Source organism: Python bivittatus, unplaced genomic scaffold, assembly GCF_059951505.1.
Source record: "Python bivittatus isolate LINGU-HERP-01145 unplaced genomic scaffold, Pbiv_v1 ctg000310_np1212, whole genome shotgun sequence".
NCBI lineage: Eukaryota > Metazoa > Chordata > Lepidosauria > Squamata > Pythonidae > Python > Python bivittatus.
Window position 1 is genome coordinate 13,647,882 of NW_028277054.1, and position 14,303 is coordinate 13,662,184.

The window sequence follows — 14,303 nt, forward strand, 5'->3', positions numbered from 1 at the left end:
CTCAGAATTCCAAGCCTCCGTGGCTATTGGTTCTAGGCTGGGAACTGGGCCTTGCAATTCTACCACATCTGGAGGATTGAAAAGGCTGGAGGAAAAAAAAGTCAATTTCCATCAGCTCCGGCCTGTCAGATATTTAACATACTTTGGTGTTTCTCCCGGCTAGAAGCTGCCGATTGTTAGTTTCTTCTCAGGCTGTGCAGGTCAATGACCTAAGGAAAAAATGTGCTTGATTTATTGGTATCAAGTGGTGTGGTGTGCCTGTGTGTGCTCCAGGTTCCCCTTTTCCCTTGAATCTGGGTTGCTACACAGTGTGTTTTCTGCCATGGGACAGTGGTATTAATTGCCTCTGCACAATTCTTGTAATCTGCTCAGCTTTAGACCTCAGTTGTCCTCTAGTCCTTGGCAACGAGGTCCTAGCAGGGCTTTCCTCAACATAGTAATGTGTATAAATGCTACATAGAGAAAAGTTGATTGTGGAACATTTGATTATCCTATAGAAGAATTATCTATCTTCTACTTGTTTGATGTCTTCTCATAAGGGAGCAAACAAAAAAAGTGGGGAAGGGAAAATCTGCCTGCAACTTTGCTCCCCCCCCCCAAAAAAGTTTGTTGGAAATGTCATTGTTGAGAAACCATAGGTAACAATTAAACAATTTGGTACCTGCCCTTGCTACTGCTCTGGACTTTCTGGTGCCTCTGTTTGACCTGAATTTGTGTTAAGTAGAAAACTAACATGCTATACATTTCCAGTGTTTCCTCCATGGGAGACACCATGCTGTACTTTAGGCACGGTGAACTCATTGGCTCATTTTTGTCCCTTCTCTCTCCATGATTAGCCAAGAGCAGCTGTCTGAGCTAAACAATCTTTAGATTATTTGACTTCCAGGTTGCTTATTCCAAGGCTAGAACTTTATGAGCTGTTTGCACTGGACTGTCTTTGCTGGATGTAAGCATGTGTGGTTTATGTGAACTCCTTGGCAGTGACCCCTATCATTTCCTGCAGCCTAATTACAGACTTGAAGCCTTGGTGCCATGGTACAGGCTGGGTTAATGACTTTGTTTATACTGATACGAGCGATCCAGTTAAGGTCCAAGTCTTCTGGCACCTTCATTGAGAAAACGGTCCTCTGAGCCACGTGGAGACTTGATTTCTTTCTAACCAATCAGCCCGGGGCAGCCTTGTTTTTCAATGAACTGCTGCTGCTCGTCAAAGGGAGGTCAAGGCTGCTGAAGTGGGTGGATTTATTCACCCTTTCAGGAGCCTTATAAGCAGAGATGACAGCAGCCAAGGAAAGGACGAAAGAAGCCCCAGAGCAACAAGAAGGTGCTGTAGCTGAAGGGCTGGACACCTGCTCAAGCAGCAGGTGGGAGGAAAGCCCTTGCTTTCACAGTACCAAGTGAGTAGGCTTTGTAGAGCGCATGAATATGGAGTACGAGAAGTGTCCGTGCCATCCTGAGGAAAACGAGAATGCCATTCTCTACACCCTCCTCAGCGAGAACTTGACTCCCCACAAGAGTAGCCGTGGCTCTTCCCAACAGCGCTGCTTGTGCCACAAGCGCCGCACTGTTTGCCTTCAGACCCCACAAGCCACCTGCCAGGCAGCTTCTGACGTCTTGGTGAAAACCATCAGCTTCATGAAGAATCTGCCTTCTTTCCAGCTCCTGCCTTGGGAAGACCAGCTCTTACTGCTGGACAGCTGCTGGGCTCCCCTTTTCCTTCTAGGCTTGGTGCAGGAGATGGTGACCTTTGAGGTTATGGAAACCCCAGTCCCCAGCATGCTGGAGAGGATCCTTCTTGATGGCCAGTGCAAGAGACAGGAGCTGCAGCGAGTGCAGCCCACCTTGGCCAGCGTGCAGCGCCTCCAGTGCTGCTTAAACTCTTTCTGGAGCCTAGACTTGAGTCCTAAAGAATATGCCTATCTGAAAGGTGCAATTCTCTTCAACCCTGGTAAGTGCCGTGGCCCCGTGCATAGCCTGAGAATGCTAACAGAGGACCCCACTTCACGCAACTGTTTCTTCCACATACTTGACGGGGGAAACAAGCTGTGTTCTTCCATAGACTTGCAGCCTGGGCTAGCTTCATGCCTTTTAGTGAGTCAAGTGTGTATATTGGTTTAAAAAAACCACCACTCTTTATAAGGGGGGACCATCATAAATTATGGTGCTGTTTTTCTCCAAGTATTAAACTTTATATACCCAAAGTAGAATCTAGTGCTGCCATTAGAAGAACAGTAAGCCATCTGTTGAGGATATTTTAATATAAATTCATGTACTGAACAAGCGGTTGGACCTAACAGACCCTTCCAGTTCTCTGATACTAAGATATCTAGAAGTACCCACCTTAAAAAACACTTTTAGGGGGAAAAGAAACTGGAGAACCTCAAAACTGCTCAACGTGGACAGAGTATGTTCATTGATCTGTAAATTAATGAATGTTTGTGGTATTGGACCTTTGAGCAAGGGCAAGCTTGTTGCGGACAAAAGCACTCCATGTTTAAGAGCACATGTAAATGTTCTTTATTAAAATATGGGGAGACATACCATAGTAGGCAAGATCTTAGAAGGATTTTTTCTTGTGGATAAAGGAAGCTGCTTTTTAATACTGTGTTTGACAGTGACAGTTTTCATAAAATACTTGATTACATCAGGACATCTTTTTATGGGATTAGACGTTTCTTTTTTATCAAGTTAAATGGAGCTGCAGATTGCATGATCTAATTTAAAAGGGGGTTCTAGTATTTTTGACAACCAGTCCAAGCAAAACTCCTTCATCCAGGAAGTTCAATACAATATTTTGGAGTCCCCTTTTTGCAGTATGGTGGAAGTTCTGGGGTAGGATTATAGAGCCACTTTTTTCTTGTTGGAAACCAAGTACTGTATCAGATACTAAATATCTGAAAAATTGTGAGCATTTTTCAAGGGGATATAGATGAAAAGATACAGAATGCAACATTTCACAGCATCTATCATAAAAAGTGCAGCACCCCAACAATTTTAGTTACCAACTTCAAAAATCTAGAGTACTTTTTATCTTAAGAATAAACCTTTCACCCATTCTACCCACCCACTGATTGGCAAACCTTTGTCATCAGCTCTTTCCAACTGGCACCCAGATACAACTAATCAAACAATCCCATTAGTGGACATTTATATTTATTGCTGTGATATTCTCAACCACTCTCAAACTGGACACCTGATCCTTCTGGACTGTAACTCCCTTCAGCAGGGGAAGATCTATCATTCCTAGAATTATAAGCACCTCTATTTTATTTGAATTCAGCTTTAGTTTACTCAGTTTATCCTTCATTCAGTTTACCCACCGGTAGACAGATTTTTAGGGGAACCCCACCATTAACTGCTATGTGGAAATGTTAATGGGAGTCACACAATAACCTGTAGCATATAATCAATGTGTAGTGGCTTCATGATGATGTTAAAAAGCAAGAGAACCAGGATAGAACCCTGATAGGTTTAATATAAAAACTTCCATTTTGTGGAGCCACCTCCTCCAAAGGTGTTTCTGTTTCTTCCTTAATGGATTTTTTTTTTCTGGGAAGGAAGGAAAAGATGGGGAAATGGAGAAGAGTTGTAAGATGGAGAATGATATGGGCTGCACCTCTCATAGAAGTCGGTAAATGAGGCACAGCAATTGCCTACAAAAACTGAGGAATAAATAATTAAGCTATTCTAACTCTAATTCTAACGGGTTAATTTTGCATAATTTAATCTTCTATCACAATGCAAATGTGGGAAATCAGTTTACCTTTTCAAGGAGTCTGTGGTTCATTTGAGATTTTCTCTTCTCTCTCTCTCTGTCTGCCCACCCCCCCAGACATTCCAGGTCTCAGGGCTTCCTCGTACATTGAGAGCCTCCAGCGAGAAGCTCAACAAGCACTCCAACAAGTCCTGGTGCTTCTCCACTTGGAAGATCAAGGTCGATTTGCCAGAGTCCTGCTGAGTTCCTCCTCCTTGAGATCCATTCCTCCAGCTCTCATTACAGACCTTTTCTTCCAACCCATCATTGGAAAGACAGACATTCTTGAGCTTTTAACAGAAATGCTGCTGACGAAATAGTTTGTGTAACCCTAACATCCTCATGCAGAAACTGCTATTGGGCCAGGCAGCACATACTTTGCTTGGTGTTCAATTCCAAGAGAATACGCAATTAATTTTGGAACACGCAAGGGACAAAAGCATAGCATCTTAGCAGCCATTTTGCAAGCAAAGAGGGTGCTAGCGAGCAAATTCCTACTTTTTTTTCTGGACAAGAATGCAACATGCACCCAAGCCCTGTGAAGTATGGCACTTGTAGCAGGGAGTTTGGAGTAGGTAACTCCTGTGCCGGAGTAGCAGCATTTGTAGCAAATGTATTGGCACCGTAAATTGTGCCAAGTCCTGGGTGCTCAGTGACACCAATTGCCACTACAGTAGTTATGGAAGAAAAGCCCTGCCTGAACCAATCTTACTCAAACGTGCCTGCGGCTCCAAAGTGAGGCATACAGTATTGACTTTTACTTCATTTATATTGGTTTTGGTTTCAAAGTTCAGTTTCTGTAAGGATGTCTTCCCTACAGAAAGACTCCTGGGAACTGCCATTGGCTGGGACATATTCCACACCTTCCCTCCCAAACCATGATCCCAGGATTTCCCAGTAAAAAAGAGTCTTCTGGTCTTTCAGAATACATCCAACTTCTCCCAGCTCCTAAAAAGGATATGGACTTACAAAAATGCAACTGAATAATTTTTAAAATAAAAATATTGACCTACAAAGTCATACATTCCAATCTTCAGGTGCAGATACTTTATTTTCATGCATCCTGACTTTATATAAAAGATTTGTGCATTGAGGAGAGCTAAGGTCAGAAAATATCATTTTACACTATTCATCATTTTCCTGCTTGATTCCAATGTTAGTATTTTGTGAGCAGGTATTTTTTGTGATTTGTATGTAGTAAGACATGCTAAGTTATTATTTTTTAAGGAAAAAAAGAAATAAAAGGTTTTGCAGTTTGTTCAGTGACTGTCTATTAATAAGAATGAAAGGATATATATTACCAATTTAACATGATGTCTAGGTTCAAAGGTTGCCCTAACCCACGATTTGCTTAACCATGTTTATCAAATAAGCCACAATTAGTTAGATTTGCCCATAAAGCTAAACTATAAATAAATCAAAATGGCTGACACAAGCTCCTAAGCCAAAACCAAGACTTATGTGTCCAGTTCTGGATTTCAATAGGCATTATTTTAGTGGTTTCAGAAAAGGAGGTCAGTGGTACAGCAAACAGGTTCTCTGAAGAAAGGTCAAAGACCATGACTATGTTTACTCTGAAGGAGAGGAGGTTGAAGGGAACATAATAGCGAGATGCTTGAGCTGTCATAAGAGGGTCAAGATTTCTTCTTTGCTTTCCCAAAGGGCAGGAATAGATGGAGGAATGTTAGAAAGCAGTTTGGCGATGGAGTGACTTTCCTTGAGGTGGTGACCTCTTACTGGCTGAAGTCTTTCAGGATGGTTAGACAAAATTTTCTACTTCTAGATTTCTAATAAATGGGCCCCAAGGCCCTTTCCAATTTATATTGGAGTTTCCATATTGTGCCAAACCATGTTTGTTTTATAAAACTTCAGATGGCTGGACTAAGGACTCTTCCACACATTAGCCTTCAGCTGATCATCTCCCATGCTGAAACTGGCTGGAACTGAAGCTGGCTTATGAAACTGCTGCTGGATTTCAATCCATTCCTCTTGGCAAGAGGGGAGTCAAGAGTTCTGTCCAGACAGGCATTACCATAAACCCCAGCTGGCGGGATTCCTATGCTTTTTTATCCCCCACCCCACATATGGCAGGAAAGCAAGGACCAATCTCTATCCCTTCCGAGGGCAAGTCTTGAAGGAGAGGTGGTCTCCATTGATAGTCCTTTTTAATGAGCCCCCTCTGTGGAGTCCAATTTGTACTTGGCACCTTCCCTTTCAACAAATCCACTGGGGAATTGGTGGTGGTGGTGGTGGGAACACTACTGTACTATGGTATTATTCTTCCTGTCAGGTGGGCTAGTTAGGGGAAACTGGCAAAACTCTTGTCAGTTTCACCTGGATTTAAAAAAAAAGTCCATTGCCAAGGAAAAAAATCCAGTCCTTCATTTGCAAGACCCACCTGGTGAATTGCTGCTTGGCAGAATTGTGTATCCAAGATACAGAAGGAGCCCCTATAATGCAAAGCGTAGCCAGGGGCACGTTCCTCTGCCCAGATGCAGCCCCCCCCAGAGGGGAGGCAGTGTGTTGGCCGTTCTGCACAATAACCAATAGGAATGCAGAACTTGCCCAGGCCTTGCAGAATAAGCCTCAATATCTTAATGACCAAGCAATACATATCAGTCCAGAAACTGCAGGGGCAGGGTTCATACAACATAGTTATGTAAAGAAACTATGTGTGGCATGTTGTCTAAATCAGTGTTTCTCAACTTCAGCAACTTTAAGATGTGCGGACTTCAACTTTCAGAATTCCCCAGCCAGCAGGCTGGCTGGGGAATTCTGGGAATTGAAGTCCACACATCTTAAAGCTGCTGAAGTTGAGAAACACTGATCTAAACTCAGTCCCTGAGTGAATACTTCCTCTTCTCTGAATTCTACCCGTTAGCATTTCTATAAGGAAATCCTGATTTATTGAGCGCCAGAAGTCAGAGGAGGGAAAACTCAAATAGTCTGTAGGCCGGAAGTATATTTCCAACTAGAGAACCCTTAACATAGCATTCCTTATCTAGGGACCGTTCTATCCATTCGACTTAGTCTTATCTCTATGGTCAAGGCATAGGAGGTCCTGAGCCGTCTTTCGATCGTATGGTGACGCCATCAGTCGCGAACCCGCTCACGCGTGGGTCACATGACGTGCCCGAGGCGTTGCAAGATGGCCGACGCGGCTCCCGCTTCTTCCTCCCCTCAGCGCGGCGACCGGTATTGTCTGGTGAGCCGCGTTCCAGCCCAGCTTCGCTCCGCCGATCTCCGCTCCTACTTCAGCCAGTTCATCGAAGCCGGCGGCTTCCTTTGCTTCCATTATCGGCATCGCCCTGAACGGGAAGAGGAGCTGAGCGGCCCTTCAAGGGCAGGAGGGCCGACCTGCTGCTGTCTGGTGGCGGTGAGGCCCGGGTGGTCTCTCCGCTTGGTCCGCATGTACTCAGGCAAACGGTGGATCGACGCGCAGGGGGAGACGTTGCCTGGGCGGTGCGTCATACGAAGAGTCCGGATTTCCCCAGATAAAGGTATTAAGAGACCGAAGTGGAGGCCCTGGGGACGGGCACTACCGGCTCTGGGACATATTTCGCATCACAGGCGGGTTTCATTTCATAGTTTCTTCGGCTTTGTGTCTAGAATAGGGCTTTGTGAGGTGAACCTCAAACTGTGGGGTAAACCCCCTTGGGGAGATGCAGACAGAAACCAGGGGAGGTGTGAAGAACCTTTTAGTTAATAAATCACCTTTCCCCAACTTTCATTGTATTGTTTTCATTGTTCATTTGTGTTCATTTTGGGGTTTGGATTTTTAGGGGAGGTGTGTACATTAAGACTACACTAAAGGGAGTTGTGATGGCAAAAGGTTTAGGAACCGCTTGTCTAGAAGAAGGGAGTAGAAAGAGGATTTAAGGATTGGAGGGAGCGCCTCTCCCTGGCTACATCTACCCATCCCATCAGAACCTGCAGGATAGGCATGTTATAGCTGCCATCTATTAAGGAATGAATATCTGACAGGAGCCAGGAAGAGAGCCTTTTCTGCCATGGTGCCTGCCCTTTGGGACATCATTCCCTGGGACTTAGGTTGGCCCTGACTCTTCTGGGCTTTAGAAAGAGCCTGAGACTTGGCTTTGCTGTCTTGCCTGGGGATCTGGCGGTGGTGATGTGGAGCCTGCTAAATGGCTATATTGTTAGTAAATTGTATTACACCCTTGCAGATTATGTTTTTTATGGTTTTAGTAGCTTTTATTGTTTTTAATGTGTTTGAATTATTTTTGTATGATGGGCAGCTGTATAAATTGAACAAATAAATAAATGGAATTTAAACACAGTGTGAGAGCACCGTGCAAGCGTAGTAAATATTAGGGCTGTCAAATGTGGGCTGAAAAGCCAGAAGACAACTGCCATCTGGTGTTTTTGCAGCCCATATCCGGTAGCCCTAAAGAATACAAATTTTTGGTGCATTAGCCATCATGCTTATATGTATATTTATATGTTTATTTGCAGAGACCAGCATATTTTGTTACAAAACAAAAAAGGAGCTCAATACAATATCAAGAGAAACTTTCACTCAGGATGACTTCAAACGACTCCCTGAGTTGAATCCTCCCGCAGTAATGCCTCATGGAAACGTGGGAACTCCGTTGCGAGTCTTCTTGGAGCTTATCAGAACCTGCCGGATGCCCACCCGTGTAATTAAAAAGCTGCAGTTGCAGTTCCCTAAATCTGGCTCATCTCGCAGATATGGGAATGTACCATTTTCATATGAGGGGACTGATATTATTATAGAAGAGGAGCGAGTTTACACAGCTACAGGAGAGGAAATAACAGAAGGAGACCACTTGCCAAGAGCAGAGATAGTAAATCACGATGATACAGAAGAGAATGACCGGGAAGATCCAGAAAAGAAAGAAACAGATGACTCTGAACCGGACTGCGTAAGTAGTTTCTTCTAATTGTCAAACATGAAGCTATCATGTATGTTGTTATCTAATTAAAGTTACAAGTTTATTTCCTTGAGGAAAAAAGAACATTCTTTTGATAAGTCTTATTAATGCTTACAAGCTGGAAAAGGTTCTTGTGAAGCTGAACTCAAAGCTGATTAGCCTAAGCAACCCCAATGAGTTTCTGGCCTTTGGACTGAGATTTTTTAGTTTTGCATTCTCAGAACTACCCAAGATAATCTAATGGTAAACAGTTTGCACTGGAAGTTGTATACTTTAACAGAGAGATCTCTTTTTCCCCCCAAAGTACACAGCTAAAATTTTAAAAAAAGAAAAACTTCTAAGGAGAATGGTATTTTCATAATTCTGATGAAAGGGGGCCAAGCCAAATTTCAGCTGTATTATTCTTTTGGTTCTGCTACAGGAGGATGATGATGATAGATGTGAAGAGTGGGAACGGCATGAGGCCTTGCATGAAGATGTCACCAGCCAGGAACGCACAAAGGAACGTTTGTATGAGGAGGAAATTGAACTAAAGTGGGAGAAAGGAGGCTCTGGATTGGTGTTCTACACAGATGCACAGTATTGGCAAGAAGATGGAGCAGGTAAATTTGTAAATGTCTTAGTTTAATTCTGTATTGCTACTAAAATCCAGATGCTTTTTTAATGATATGCTTTTGTATCCTGTTTGTAAATGCTTGGCCCTCTCTTATTAATGAAACATATGGAAATGCTGAAGCCTGGAGTATTTAATGCAGAAATATCAAAGGCAGGGTTAGTTACTGGCATCCATCTTCCTTCTTTCCTCCCTCCCTCCCTCCCCTCCCCAAAGATTAGGGTAGAATGAGGACAATTAGAGCAAAGCTTTAATAGATATTATTGGTATAGGGCAAGTTCATGGAGGAGAGGGTAGCTCTTTTCATGTCCCCATTTTATAAAAAGCTATGAATGAAACATGATATATAACTTGGCTTTCTTTCAGCACATGCAGAATTTAAAGGAGGGTGATATTAGTAAAGGAAGGGTGGTGGCAGTGAGTTGCATATACTCCTTTCTTGACACAGAACCTTTCTTTTGGCAGATTTTGATGAACAGACAGCTGATGACTGGGATGTCGACATGAGTATCTACTATGAAAAAGGTATTGATCTATGTTGCCTGGAATAGATAGAACCTGCAGTCCATGGTTAGTGTAACCGGAAGGTTCAGTTTAGCAAGAATTTGACTTGCTGTCCTGGCCAGGGTGAGATACCACAATCATCTTGCACTGGCATCCTTTCAAACACAATTCACAGTTGAGAATATGTAAATTACCTTGTTATTCAATGCAACACTACAGGTAATCCTCACTTAATGACTAGCCTGTTTAGCGACCATTTGAGATTATGACAGCACTGAAAAAGTAACTTTATGACCAGTCGTCTCACTTGTGACCGTTGCAGCATCCTGCAGTCATGTGATTGCCATTTGGTCGCTTCACAGCTGGCTTCTGACAAGCAGAGTCAGTGGAGAAGCCAGCAGTGAAATCACAAGTTGCAGTCACAGGATGTCTTGCTTAATGACCATGTCACTTAGCAATGGAGTTGTCAGTCCCAATTGGGGTAGTTAAGCAAGGACTACCTGTATGGCTAAATTTCAAAGGATCTGCTGCAGGTCTTTGTAATATAGGCTAGGGGCTCTTCTACTGTATCTTCCTAGTTGCTCTCTTGTCCTCTCACATATGTGCTTGGAGTGGCGTGTAACACTTTAAAATTCCCTCTGCTTTGGTTTGTATTTCCTTGTTTATCAATATGAACAGGAGTTGTTCACTTCATCTCATCTTCTTCTAAACCATCTCATAACATTTGTATCTAAAATCCAAAGGCAGCAAATTCCTCACCAGAATGACTTCTCTCCCTCTTCCCTTAAAGAAGTGAAATATTTCCTTATATTTATGTTATATTTTCAAGGCTTTACTTTTGATTCTGTAGAACAAACAGAATGAAGATCAAATAGGGTAATTAAAGGAGACTACGTTTTGCTGTCAGTCCATTTTTCAAGGCACTGAATGTAAAATCAGCCCTAATTAAATAGAAGCCAGTTCAACCCAACAAAACAGGATAGGTGAAAAGAGGAATTCTTGATGGCTGTTCTTGGAAATCGATCCCTTTGAAAACTGAACTCAAGCCCTGAACTCCTGTGAACATCTGAAGCTGCCTTTGCCTAAACTAATACTTCCTTCTCTAACTGAAGTGACTATCCAAAGTCTTGGTGGACATTTTTCCCTGTTTTCTGCCTGGTCGCATTTAACCAGAAGTATTCAGGCCTTCTGTATACAATACCCCATATGTAGACAATGCCTCCCTCCTCTGTATTCTATTGGCTTTTCTCCTCTTTTCTTATGGCAGAGAAATTATGCGGGATTTCCATTCATTCTAGGTGGTGGTGACAAGGATGCTCGAGATTTGGTACAGATACGGTTTGAACAGAGACTCTGGGATGGTTTAGAAGATGGGTCTGTCCTGGGTCAACGAATTGGGAACTTTGAAAAATATACCAAGGTAAAATCTGAAGTTGGAATATACTACTTATTTCTGCAACAAAATATAGCAGATTTTGAAAAGCCTTCATTCAGTCATTGAGATCACAATTGTGCTACAGATATTAATGAAATGTGTGCTTGTAGCACAAGATGCAAGGAGAATGATTGCTGTTGTGTCATACTGAGGCCCCTAATAAAGTTGATCTGCTTCTGATACTGATGATATTAAGATGTTTCTTTAATTAAAAACCTGATTCCTCTCTTTTTTCTGACATCAGTACTTTGTTGCTCTAGAACTACTTTTCTTTCTCTGCCAGGGCATTGGTCGAAAAGTGATGGAAAGGCAGGGCTGGACTGAGGGCCTTGGCTTGGGAAGCAACAGTTCAGGGATGGCTGAAGCCCTAGACAATGAGGGCCGGAATCCCAAATGCAAGAGGGGCTTGGGGTAAGTGATGTGAGTCTCTTTCAAAGTAAGCGCAACTAACTTCCATGTAAAGATCCATGGTTGGTGGTCTCAAGTGTCAGGCTTGTGTTGAAAATATGTTCATGTAAAAGCAGTCTGGCATTCTGGGGAAATGTTGTAGCATTCTTACAGTCGTGCTATCTGAGTATGATGCAAATTGGAGTTCAAAACATTTGGGGGATACTAGATTCCTTTCTTGCACTAAAGGCTATTTATAAGAATGAACTGACATAAGCCTTCAGTCCCATGGTTACTGTAAAATGGGGGAACAAACTTGCATTACATATGTAACTAGTTTCGCTGTAGCTAAAGTCTCTGCAGTCAGGAAGCCTCCTAGAAACTGGAGTATTTTTCACAAGGGTTAGGAATGGTAATACTACCACATATTAAGGGAAAAGTTTTCTTTTTATATATATAATAATTTTATTTAAGATTATAATTACAACCATAAAACTAATACAAACTAAAAGAAAGAAGACTAAAAGGAAATGGTGCAGAAAAAAAGGAAAAAATAGGAGAAATAGAAAAGAAAAAATAAGAATATAGTAAAGAAAAGAAATTTAGTAACTTACCACCTTCTCTTAAAATACAACAAATGATCTCTTCTTCCCATATCCCATCTCTTATCTATAAACAAATCCATAAAGCATCGTCACTTCAGTCCTGGTGTCAGCAGAAGTCCATTAAAGGTTACCAGAGATAACAACATATCTGTTTTAATCTTGATCAAATAAACCAACTTTATATTCTTTCCTTTTACTTCTAACAATCTTAATCTTTAGTCTATTGAAATAATGTCATAGAATTTGATTTCTTTTCATTATTTCTTTGTCCCTTCTCACAAGATTCTTCAAAACTTTAACAAGCCTCTTTTGTAAATCCAATATAGGAAAATTATCCAGGTTACTCTTTTGGTTTAGATGGCCAGTTTCTTTTATATGTCCAGTGTAACATCTTTTTCCATGTCATTCTTATAGCCTGTCATTTGTAAATCCACTTTCAACTTAGTCACGATCTTGTCAGGTAGAACTTGTTCCTCTTCCATGCCATCTTTTAGACACAGTTTCTCCATAGAGGCAGATGTCTCTCTTGATACTATTAAAATTAACTTCTGAGTCCATTGTTCAAAAATGTCCTTCACTATGTCCAATCTTAGAATATATATTGCTTCATTCTGTAATTGTAAGTTGAGTGTATGTGTTCTTCTCCTTTAATTGTAATCTTTAGTTCCCTCTAGTGTCCAATTTTTAAAATCTTATTATTATTTTTTAATTAAAAAATAAGCATTTTCCCATGGGAAGGATTCTTTATAATTAATTCCAAAATCCTTATTTCAAATTCATGAGGATCACAAAAGGATTGCATCAATTAATTTTTTTTTTATTGGCTAGATTCATGAATTTTTTTCTCTACTGTATTTTTTATAACATTGCACGGAGAGAAGGCAGCTGATGTTCTCTGCCTCGTCCCTGAAGACTGACTCATTCTCTGCTTTTCTTTAGGTATCACGGTGAGAAACTCCAGACTTTCACCAAACCCAAGAAGCCACGTAGGGATGCCTGCGGCCTCATTTCTACCATCTACGATGACCCACATCCTGTGGACTCAGAAGATCAGCTTCTCCGGCGCCAGCTGCCGATCAGCATGAAGTACCGGCAAGAGGTGGCCTTTGTCCATGCCAGGCATGGTGTTCAGGAGAATTCCAGTTCTTCTTGAAAGACTTGCCAGCAAGGAAGGACTTTCAGATTGTGCCTGCTTTTGCAATGGCAAACGTTTTTCTTCGTATTATTTTTATTACTGCTGTCTATTATTGAACAAAACATGTACTATAGCCAAGTCAGATCAAGTTTTAATTATTTATATTAAAAGAAAAAAAAACAACCCTGGGTACTGCTTCTTGGCGCTTTATTGTAAACTTAATTGAAGGGTAATTACTGATACCACCTCTGCATGCCCGCAGTTCTTAAATCTACCCTGTAATCAGTCTATATGAAATCTTGCATTTTCATCCTTGATTTAAGGTGTGTCCTGCATACGCCTTTTTTTGCAGTGAAGGGTGTTTGGCTTAGGATACAGTGTTAATTAAAGAGCAATAGTTATGCATAAGTCTTTTAGTTCCTACTGACTAAAAGAGGAGTGAACCTGACCGACAAGATTGAACTCCATGAGTTATGTACAGTAATGTTTATTTGGTCAAAGATGAGCAAAATTTAAAAATACACAACACAAAAGTAAAATCAAATGGGTGAGGTAAAATACTAACATAACAAGGCATCTCTATAATGAATTATATAGAGAGTACTATAATACAAACATTTTTCTCAATTTCTTTGTTTCGATTTTATTAAGGCGCTCCCATTCATCTGAAGCCTCTAGAAATTTACTTTCTTCACCCGAAAAATGTATTTTCCCACACAGGTACCTGGAGGTGTTTTGCAGCCAGGTGACTTTTCCCAACACAAGGGAATTCAGATAATTCACCATTTGTTTGCCAATGGAAGAACCTGCCTGGTGGGTGCGATGGTGTGGCAGGGCGAGCCAAGAAAGAACACAGCATAAAAATCCCTTCCTTCTCCACACGCACCCAACACACACACACACACTCACACAGCCCACAGTACTTTCCCAGAGGAATCTATTTCAGCAGTGGGAGAG

The 14,303-nt window shown here is 41.6% G+C and overlaps 2 protein-coding genes across 3 annotated transcripts; both read left to right on the top strand.

Annotated features, from left to right (window-relative positions):
• The first annotated feature begins 1,241 nt into the window (after nucleotides 1-1,241).
• NR0B2 (nuclear receptor subfamily 0 group B member 2) lies at nucleotides 1,242-5,010 on the top strand. Its single transcript, XM_007425874.4, has 2 exons — nucleotides 1,242-1,948; nucleotides 3,833-5,010. Exons 1-2 carry the CDS (start codon nucleotides 1,420-1,422, stop codon nucleotides 4,072-4,074), a joined length of 771 nt encoding a protein of 256 aa, XP_007425936.2. The 5' UTR covers nucleotides 1,242-1,419; the 3' UTR covers nucleotides 4,075-5,010.
• Nucleotides 5,011-6,705: 1,695 nt separating this feature from the next.
• On the top strand, nucleotides 6,706-13,550 carry GPATCH3 (G-patch domain containing 3). Of its 2 annotated transcripts, none has more exons than XM_088140158.1 (7): nucleotides 6,706-7,254; nucleotides 8,228-8,658; nucleotides 9,089-9,269; nucleotides 9,746-9,805; nucleotides 11,083-11,204; nucleotides 11,503-11,639; nucleotides 13,151-13,288. In XM_088140158.1, exons 1-6 carry the CDS (start codon nucleotides 6,879-6,881, stop codon nucleotides 11,632-11,634), a joined length of 1,302 nt encoding a protein of 433 aa, XP_087996284.1. In that variant the 5' UTR covers nucleotides 6,706-6,878; the 3' UTR covers nucleotides 11,635-11,639; nucleotides 13,151-13,288. The 2 variants fall into 2 exon arrangements, with proteins under 2 accessions (XP_087996284.1, XP_007425926.2); XM_007425864.4 differs by having other exon boundaries at nucleotides 6,710-7,254; nucleotides 11,503-11,630; nucleotides 13,151-13,550.
• Nucleotides 13,551-14,303: the final 753 nt, after the last annotated feature.

Excerpts from the sequence above, each read along its gene's own strand:
- NR0B2 (XM_007425874.4), top strand. The coding sequence starts at position 1,420 with ATGAATATGGAGTACGAGAAGTGTCCGTGCCATCCTGAGGAAAACGAG. Across the intron at positions 1,949-3,832 it reads TGCAATTCTCTTCAACCCTG|ACATTCCAGGTCTCAGGGCT; the intron begins GTAAGTGCCGTG and ends CCACCCCCCCAG.
- GPATCH3 (XM_007425864.4), top strand. The coding sequence starts at position 6,879 with ATGACGTGCCCGAGGCGTTGCAAGATGGCCGACGCGGCTCCCGCTTCT. Across the intron at positions 9,806-11,082 it reads GAGTATCTACTATGAAAAAG|GTGGTGGTGACAAGGATGCT; the intron begins GTATTGATCTAT and ends CATTCATTCTAG. Across the intron at positions 11,205-11,502 it reads ACTTTGAAAAATATACCAAG|GGCATTGGTCGAAAAGTGAT; the intron begins GTAAAATCTGAA and ends TTTCTCTGCCAG.